Below are 10,176 nucleotides of genomic sequence, written 5' to 3' on the forward strand. Positions count from 1 at the left end.
ACACACCAACTTCCTCGCGCTGTAGTATCGGTTTGTCGCTTCGCTGAGACAAATTGTTATCGTCCTAATCAAAATAGTCTGTTTATACCCGTTATTAACGGCGTTCACCGTTATTAACGGCGCGTTAATAGCAGCTTAAATATTCTACCGTTATTACGCAAATTTCTCTCACATAGAATTACTACTCCACTTTTCTCAACGCAGTAATTCGTCATGCATTTTGATATGCAATCTTTTCTCGCCTAGTCGGAACAAACTACGATTTCCATGAAAGAACCGACTACTGTACCAACATTCATCGTCACGGACGTTAACATCACCACCACTCTTTCACCTGCAATCGCAACGAATGTTAGCACTTCTACTATTACACCTGTAGTCGCAACGAATGAGACAACTACGACTACGATGCCATCAACGTTGGATCTTCGCACAACGACGTCAAGCACAACACCGTCCACTACTAGCACTACCACAACTACGACCACGACTACTACCGCGGCACCTACAACCACAACAACGACGACAGCTCGGATTACCACAGAGAGTATCGAGTATGGCCAAGTCAACTTCCCACCGAGACGCGATAGGAGATTAAAGAAGATACCAGTGACTGCCGGTAAACCGTTGAGTTATGTCATTCCGGCCGACACCTTCACTGATTTGGAAGACGGCAACACGAGGAACCTGAAATTGAGTTTATACTGGCAAGGTATACCACTCAAGACAACAAACTGGCTTCAGTTTAACCATCATACCCAGGAAGTCTATGGATTGTAAGTTTATGTGACGTTTCTTATATTTATTTCTTCGACAAAGCAGAACAAGTTTTATTCTACAAATTCTCTATCAATAGGCCTCTCGAAAACGACATATCTACCTGGAATTATGAACTGGTTGCCATGGATAGAGAAGGTGCCAATGTTACTGATAGTCTCGATATACATGTTCAACAACATAAGCTGAGTCGTAGCGTCAATCACGAATTTAGCATTTACTTGAAAATCGATAAACGAATCGAATTTCCAACAGACGTTGATTGGGAACTCCAGGTGTGTATTAAATGTATATATGTATAATACGTATAAATAGTTATAACTTGTATCTTCTAAATTCCGATAACTATTTTTATTTTTTATTGATTTCTAATTGTCTTTCGATTATAGGTAATCCGAAGCTTGGCTGAACTTTACGGAGACAGTGACACCCAGCATATCACAGTTCGTTCCATCGATATTAATACTGATCGTGAGCAAGCCATTTTCATATGGACTAATGATAGTCTTCCAAGAAGTAGCGAGTGTCCGAGAGAACATATAAACAGATTATTGCGCGTAAGAATACACAATTGCTGTATCATCTCTTTTTTTTACAATAAATTACACAGATTTAAAAAATAATATGTATGTGTTATTAGGTACTTATCGACAGTGACGGAGATCCATCAGCTTCTCTAAAAGCAGTTCTCGCTCCAGAAATCAGGGTAAAGCGTGTCGTATTTCAAGGTATTGGACAATGCGAAGATATGAATCGTCCCGAGATACCAAAACTCTTTACCGAAGAGCCGAAAATGAATTTCCCGCCGGTACCTAGGAATCAAGTTGATCATGTTAATGCGACAGTTGGCCAGTTGCTCGTATTTAAAGTGCCAGAAGTATGTATTTTAATAATTCTTATCATTTTTATCAATGTCAACAATGTGGATAATTATGTATATTTTTCAAGGATACATTCTTTGATGCCGAGGATGGATCGTCACGAAACATGAAAATGTCACTTTTAACCATTGACCGAAGACCTATTCCACCTTACGAGTGGCTGCAGTTTGACAGCAAGAATCAAGAATTTTACGGTGTGCCAATGATTACCGACATTGGCCGTAAGGAATATCAGTTGGTTGTCGTTGATAAAGAAGGTAGAAGAATATTCTATTTTCTAAAATCGGAAACATGTTTATAACAATTGAATAATTAAAAATTAATATTTCCTAGGTGCAAGTGCCACGGACGGATTGGTCGTTGTCGTTCATTCAGCACCTCCCATGGCACATACGGTAGAATTCTCGATGACGTTAGATATTTCCTATGATTCTTTCGCGCATTCTGCACTTCAGAAGCGCAATTTTGTCGAGAAACTGCGTGATCTTTACGGGGACAGAGACACGAGCGCTATCTTGCTGCACAACATCTCAAACGGCAGTACCGTCATCACATGGCACAACAGAACTCTACCTACGTCATATTGTGCCCACGACGAAGTCAACAGGCTGCGATCCGTGCTTGTGAAGAGCGATAATGACCGACGCTCCGTAACAGACGAGGTGTTAGACGTGATGGGTCTGAAATTCCCGGTGAAGCAGATCACGGTGATTCCCATGGGAATCTGCCTTGGTGAATTAACGGGCGTTCACTCGCCAGATAGCCACGTGCCACCAGTGGACGATTCGACATCCGTTGGCGCGTTCCATGATGATTACCTTCTCACGTTTGTCCTGCCAGCGATTATTATCGCTGCTATGCTCATTCTAGCGGGAATAATCGCATGCGTGTTACACAAGCGAAGACGTAGTGGGAAGATGAGCGTCAGTGAACAAGATGACGAGCGGCAGAGTTTCCGGAACAAAGGAATTCCCGTGATTTTCCAGGACGAGCTGGAAGAGAAACCGGATCCTGGTAACAATTATTTATCAGTATATTAATGGAAATATATTAGCTTGGCAATATTAGCTTGGCAATATATCTGTCTCTCACTGACACTTGGCATGATTTCAGGCAATAAGTCACCCGTAATTCTGAAGGAAGAAAAGCCACCTCTTCCACCGCCCGAGTATCAGAAAACCGAGGACGGCGCCGATGTGCCGATGTTGCCTAAGGAGAACTCCGAGGAACCGTACCAACCGCCGCCGCCATTCGCCACGAATCGTGACACCAATCGACAAAATCGTCCCAAACCTACTCCGACGTACAGGAAACCACCCCCCTACGTGCCTCCCTAACAAAATACGGTACACTCGCCTACGCGAAAATATATGCTAGCAATGCTCGGAGACTCACCGATACACAAGCAAAACCAAATTAATTATAAAAAGCAATCTCGAATTGGCGACGACGACGATCGTGGGATTCTGAACGTTTATAGCGACGTTTAAACAAAAGCCCTTCTCCATTCACCCGGTATGAGACAATATACTGCTTTGCATAGCGTGAATGGAAGACTCTTCCGCGAGAACATTCTCCGAATTTGCGCGCGTTTTTACTTATTTTATATATGTATCAACAACGGCACATCTCACCATCGATTTAACGAAAAAAAGAAAAAATATTCCTTAGTCGATATTCGATCGACATACACTCTCTCAATCATCTATATTTCACGCGAAAGAAAAAGGAAAGATTTTCTAGGGAGTATGGGAATACAAATCACGTGTTGCCTTTCGTAAAGAATTCAATTGTAGGGAAGGATCCACTGCTCCGAACTTGATACGCGAATTTAGTTTAGATCGTTGTAGAACCGAGACAACGGTAGGGAATAAATGTACTTTATTCGACTGTGTAGATTCGAGACAGCAACGATACTCATAAATATTTCAATAATCAGTGCCATTTATTAAGCAATAAGGGTATCCGATTGTGAATAACAGTCGTACGTATAATTAATACGGTTCTACGGATTTATCGCAATTACTGTATACAGAGTCTCCAGGTATCAAGAACGACGGATTTAACGAAATAATTATATTACCTACAACGTATAACACTGCCAGAATGACAAATGCCTGGTGTGTCGCCAAGCGAGAAAGTTTCGAGATATATATGTATATACTTATATTTAATATATTATTTATCATATATTAAATATAATATATATTATGTATATTAGATATATATTTATATATAATATAATATTATATTAAATATAATATTATCTATTATATATATAATATCATATATTATATTTTCTTTTCTAATCCCTCCATTTAGGATTAATTCGTGGCGAGATAAATGAAACGGAATTAAATGTCACTCTTGTGAACGAATAAAACTAGCTTGCTTGGCGATCGCTATTAGTTAAGGAGAAAATATCAGAGAATTGAAACGTTTTTTGAGACATTTAAAGGAACGATTATGATACATGCAATGCCATTGCAAAGTGACAGCAAATGCTTCCATTGGCACAGTAGGCCATGCAGATAACTTATCTAAGATAAGAAAAAACTAATTATAGGTAATATATACAAATATAAATATATATATATAAATATGTATATTAATACCTATTTGCCGTTCGATAGACGTCAGTCTGCAGTTATTTACATGATGTAATTTAAATACTGCCAGACCAATCAAGTTGTTTAGTATTTACTTTTTGCTACGAAGGAGATCCACTGTTTGTTTCACGCACAATCCGACGCTTTGCAATTTTTATGACTTAACAGCCGTAATATTTTATTTTATTTCTCAGATCCGCGAATTATTCACGAATGCGTACGAGTGAGTTGGCATCGAAGGCTTAACTCAGGATGAAAATAAAAATAAAAAAAACGTGATGCGGACGTTACACAGCGACGGGACTATTTAATTTAGATTTTTACATAGTTACCAAGCCAAAAAATAATTACTATTTAAAAAAGAGCGGAAGAGGTAAAGTAATAAGGACGTATATTTGTAACTGCGAAAAAGAACACTAAGAAACATGGCTCGCACTCTTTAGGGCGCATTTCTTTACAATGATTTTTGTAATTTTTTAATTGTCGTGTTGCGAGACGCACACATGACACACAAACACACACATACATAAACGTGCACGTACTCATTTTATTCAGTGCGGCGAAAGAGTGCGAGATATGGTACGGGTACGTACGCAATCGTTTCTTTGATACCTCGATAGTTTCCTGATATTTTTGAAAAGGAAATACGAGAAACGAGTTTAAAAAAAGAAATTTCATATGCGTTCCGAATTTTCGAAGAGCTCTACACGCCGTTCATCGTCGGAACGACGTGCGGAGCGACGAGTTCACGGACGCGCCTATATATTGGTGTGAATGCTGACGATTAATACGTATGTAAGATAATAACGAGGATGTTTCGTATGTGCAAGTTATCACGATATAATATTACGACTAATTAATCGTGTCTTTGTATAACGTAGAGGATTTTAAGTGCATGGCAAGGGAAGCCACGCGATTCACGCGAGGATTCTTCATTTTCCTTCGCGAATGTATCAAAACTGATCAGATTTATCTATGCAATTCTTGGAGAAACGCGCTTTTTCGCTTGTATAACTAAACGCATAGTCTTGACCGTCTTGTGCTTTGTGCTCGCGAAGGACAAAGAAGGATCCACCGCAGTCGCGTGTCTAAAGACTTTCCTTCGCGGATATACCCTCTTCATCGCTCTCGTCTTGTTTATCGCAGAATCTTATGGAAGAGATAGGAGAGATTGCGATTGTCGCCCGTACGCGATTGCTTTCGTATCGTGAACTAATATGTGTAAGTATGTTTTCTTATTATTTTTATAATGTACGAATAAAGATCTTCTGTGTTAAATTATACGCTAACACTTGAATGCAACGCAATCCACTTGCTGTCGAGAGGTGGGATTATCTTTAGGATTGTGATGTACCTTTGTGCGCGATCCTCGTTGGAAAGATAAATATAAATCTGCGCGCGTGGAGAGGATGTTAAAAAAAACCATCATATCATAAACAACGTCCATATATCAGATCTTTGCTAAATCAAAATTTGCATTTCGTTACGGACACGCTGGAGTCCTATTTATCATTTCAGGCGAGATCCCCACAAAGTAATAATGCAACTAACGGCGGAAAAGTAACGTAGCGGTATTTGAAAGTGAATGGATATGGTAAATCAAGAGTTTGCGATGCGTCATAAACGGAAGGGGCATTCGTTTATGATCTGCGGTAAACAAGCACAAGTCCACATCACGCTTCTAATCATATCATCGCTCTGGTCGTTGCGTATCCCCTAAGCGCTGCAACTTGCGTTACTGTGAAAATGATGGTAATGTATAAAAATAAGCATGTACGATATTTATAAGATAGAGACGACATGTGGGTGAACTCTCCTAGGAGAGTTGAAGAAAGGGAAACTTCACAAATATAGCATACTTGCTTGCGGCGACTTTTCTGGCCTGTGTGAGAATGGATCGAAAGTATTTTATAACTATGTGTATAAAAGAGGGGACGGCAAATTGCTATTTACGACTGTAACTTTCGGCCGCTTTCTGAAAAAAAAATCGGGCTAACGTGGGACGGGCACGACGTGAAAAAGTTCCATTACATTACATTAAAGAGAAAAGAAAAGAACTATTTCGCTTATACGAACGTGTTGTATACATAGCTATATACGTATACACGCATTTATGTTATTTCGTTTCGAATTATGCTTTATACTGATCTGCAATTTATGCGAATTTAATCCTCTTGTTTAAAGAGAGAGAGAGAAAAATATCTATATGAAGATATTTTAAAGCGTCGCTCGAAATGAAATAGCGTAATTGTACATTATATACATAATATACACCTAAAAATATCATATCGACAGGAATTTTCAGATTTTTTTATTCGCTGCGAAAACTTTCGATATATATATATATATATATATCAGAAAATATTTGCGTTGATATATTCGCGAAATGCGAGGCCGGAACATCTTTCGTACGAACGAGTTTCTTCGTTGAATAACAAAGCCATCGATTTATCTTCTAAGTTTCTCGCTAAGTGACATATCTCGAGGGAGAGGAAATGGAAGAACCAAAATCCACGAAGATACAAAGTATCAAACCGAGCTTGCACCCCGAGATGGATCGCGTGCGATTATCTTGGGACCATGTAATGGTACGCTCGTCGGATAATCAATGGGAAAAGTTATGAATTAATGATATACATATACAGATATCTCTCCGAGACTAGTATACTGACAAAGAAACACGTGTAAAGTTAAGAGTTAATAAAACCATTTTAGGATACTGCATGATTCGTCTTTGCGCTCACTCTTTAAGGAGTGAGTGAGTCGTGATTGGAGATGTTATCTCCGAGAATCCCACAACAACCAGACAATTATAGTCACGCGACATTAATCTTGCTACTTAATCGCATTTAATGATTTTAATTAATTTTCGACTTTAATATACATATATATTCAAATTTTCTATTATATATGTAATTTTCAGAGTTGGGTAAGTTAATGTTTTTTTTTAACTGAATAAAGTTAAAGTTAATAGCTTTACAAAATTAATAAAGTTAAGTTAAAAGTTGAAGGAATAAAAAATTAACTTAACGAAAGTTAAGTTAATATTGAATTAACTTAAGTTAAAAAAAAGTTAGTTTCGAAAAAAATTATTTTTGAGGTCAAAATGTCCTAATTTTTCTTAAAATGAAATTAAATAATAATAACTACAACATATATTATTAAGTAAATTAAATTTTTAATTTTTTTTATTCACGTATGATATAACATAACTTTTTAGATTTTTACTTTTTAATAAGCCTTAAGCCATAAAAAATGGACCAATTACAGTCAAATATTCTCCTCGCATTCGACTGTAATTGGTGAATTTCTTATGACTTAAGGCTTAAAACACCTATTATAGATCCGGACAAAGGCTTATGGCATAAGGCATGAGCTAATCAGAGGACTGTATTAGCATCTTAAAAAATTACTTAAGATGGTCTTAAAATATGAACGGATTACGAATATACGCCCTTAGTCTTATTATATTTTATTATTTTTCTAAGGCATTTAAAAGCATAAAAAAATTTTTAACTTAAAAAAAAGTTAAAAAGTTAACGTTTAGAAATAACTTAATTAAGTTAAAATTTAATGCATTTAAAATTAACTAAGTTAAATTAAAAGTTATTAACTTTTTAACTTTTTTTGTTAACTTTTAACGTTTTAACTAATTACTACCCAACACTGATAATTTTTGATATTTCCGTATAATTATTATACAATATATACGATCATATATGATATATGATTATCACATAAAAAAGGATTAGATTAAGTTCAAACTAAATTATAAGTTACAATAAATTACAATAAATTATAAGTTACAATAAATTACATTTTAAATGCTTGAAATTTAAATTTAGCGCTTGAAAAATACCTTTTTTACAGCTTTCGTAAAGACCGAGATGATTAAGAGGAATCCATGCATAAAAGTGACTCGGTATCTTGTAGATTAGATTGCAAAAATGCATATTAAACGTGATGTAATTTAAATTTCCATGATTATATAAGATTTTCAAGACAGCGACATGATACGATTCTCTATTCGTCCCACGCGTTAATATTTCGCGTTGACATGCAGAAGTTAGCTAGTTTAGAAGTGTGTACTTATTTCTTCGTATGCTGACTTGCATCATACGAAAAAATAAGTACACTTCACACTAATTATTTTAAAGATAAAATTTCGTCTTGCCACAGAAGAACGACGAGGAAGCTTAAACGGCTTTCCGAGAATTCTGTCGGATATAATGGAGTAAATAACCTGATATACAAGTTCAAAGATGAATAACAATTAGAACGTATTATCGTTTCAGTGTTTACGTTCTTATCTTTCGCGTATTATAAATCACGATATCTTACACATCTTTATATATATAATATATTATATATATTATGTATATAAATATATAAATGTGTAATATATTCTAAATTTCGACAAAAAAATTAGAAATATTGCAAGTTGTGAAATCGAATCTTTTAACCGTTGTTTATTGTTTTGTTATTTTATTACATGTTTCTCATGTATTTAAAATTGAGTTTTACAACAATGTTTTATGTTGAAAGGAAATCGTCGCAATTCACTGCGTTTCAAGGATTGATCGAGTCGAGAAGATAAAATACTGCCGTTGAGTGCAATCTAGACATTTCGTGAAACATTTATGTAAAAATAGAAACACCTAACAAAATTAATTTACATCTGAAAAGACGTCTCTCGAACAATTGAAATTAATGTTCAATAACAAAATCCTTTAGCAATCATTTATTTTTATTCAAGATGGAGTTTTCTTTATTAGCGCACTAAAAACGTAATTATGACGTTGTAGCTTGCAACATATTTCGTGACGTAATCTCAAACGATGTTATCTATGAGTGATAAAGAGAGTATGCCACTCGAGTGATTAGATTACTCATCGCAAACGCGAAGGGAGACAGGTAAACATCTTTCTTTGAAGAGAATGATTCTCAATCTAATCTTTTATTATTATAACTCTATTAGTTCAACAAACCTTTTCTGTAATTAAATATGGATACAAGCAACAATATGCACTGTGTTTTATTTTAACTCCGTAATAAAAACTAGATGCATTTTTTTAAACATTGTGTTTCAAAAAAAGTCGCATGTATTTTATTAAAACATTATTGAACATACGCCAATTTTTATTTGAAAATAACAATACAAAAAATAAAATAAAGATAAATCACACTTGCTATACTGTTTACACATTACGACATTTTTCAAATATAAGAAATTTTTGGATCTAATCATCGCTACTTTTGTCTGGAGAATTAATGCCATCGTTTTCTTACATCGCGCGCGAATTGAAGTTTGTATTTTTCCTTTTTTATTGTTTTTTTTATTATTCTGATTATGTTTAGGTATAGTTATTAGTATTGTATGTTTAACAAAAATGACCCGATAGGAGTTGAAACGTCGTCTGTAACCTTCATATATAGCGCTACTTTTGTATTTATCACCTTTTGTTAATGTATATTAAATCTATTATTTTTGATTCGTAGCCTTTCTCAATATATTTCTTTTAAAAATAGAATAATTTATCTTATTTAAATTACCGAGTAAAATTAAAAATAAAATCAACGTAGCAACTTTACCGAAATAGAGTTGTTCAGGAAAGTAATAAATTCTTTGTACCAAAATATATTGGTGATATTAGAAGAGAGATTTGTTTAATATTGAAGAGCGGAATGAATCGTCTAAGAAAAAAAAATTGTATATATATTCGCATGAATAAGACAGCGCAGTTAATATTTATCGATCATCGATCCTTTGGCGTCGCATGTGCTGCGCTGCATGCACGTGCATTGAGCACGCGTGGTGGGCGCGCACGTGTAAATATTTACCGGCGCATGCGCGGCTGGCGCGTCCACGCGTCACGTGACCGCGCGCGATATAAAGCGATGCCGATGCG

General features: G+C 35.7%; 1 protein-coding gene across 5 annotated transcripts in view; it reads left to right on the forward strand.

Moving 5' to 3' along the window:
- LOC108728932 (dystroglycan) overlaps positions 1-3,800 on the forward strand; it is a 71,888-nt gene extending 68,088 nt beyond the window's left edge. For all 5 annotated transcript variants that reach the window (XM_018457760.1, XM_018457759.1, XM_018457763.1 and 2 more), the window contains 7 exons: positions 247-776; positions 857-1,052; positions 1,167-1,334; positions 1,418-1,654; positions 1,726-1,915; positions 1,992-2,672; positions 2,772-3,800. In XM_018457760.1, coding sequence (XP_018313262.1) covers positions 247-776; positions 857-1,052; positions 1,167-1,334; positions 1,418-1,654; positions 1,726-1,915; positions 1,992-2,672; positions 2,772-2,995 — 2,226 coding nt within the window. In that variant the 3' untranslated portion in view covers positions 2,996-3,800. The remainder of the gene's footprint in view (positions 1-246; positions 777-856; positions 1,053-1,166; positions 1,335-1,417; positions 1,655-1,725; positions 1,916-1,991; positions 2,673-2,771) is intronic.
- The last annotated feature ends 6,376 nt before the right edge of the window (positions 3,801-10,176 follow it).

This window comes from Mycetomoellerius zeteki, unplaced genomic scaffold, assembly GCF_001594055.1.
Source record: "Mycetomoellerius zeteki isolate Tzet28-1 unplaced genomic scaffold, Tzet1.0 scaffold667, whole genome shotgun sequence".
NCBI lineage: Eukaryota > Metazoa > Arthropoda > Insecta > Hymenoptera > Formicidae > Mycetomoellerius > Mycetomoellerius zeteki.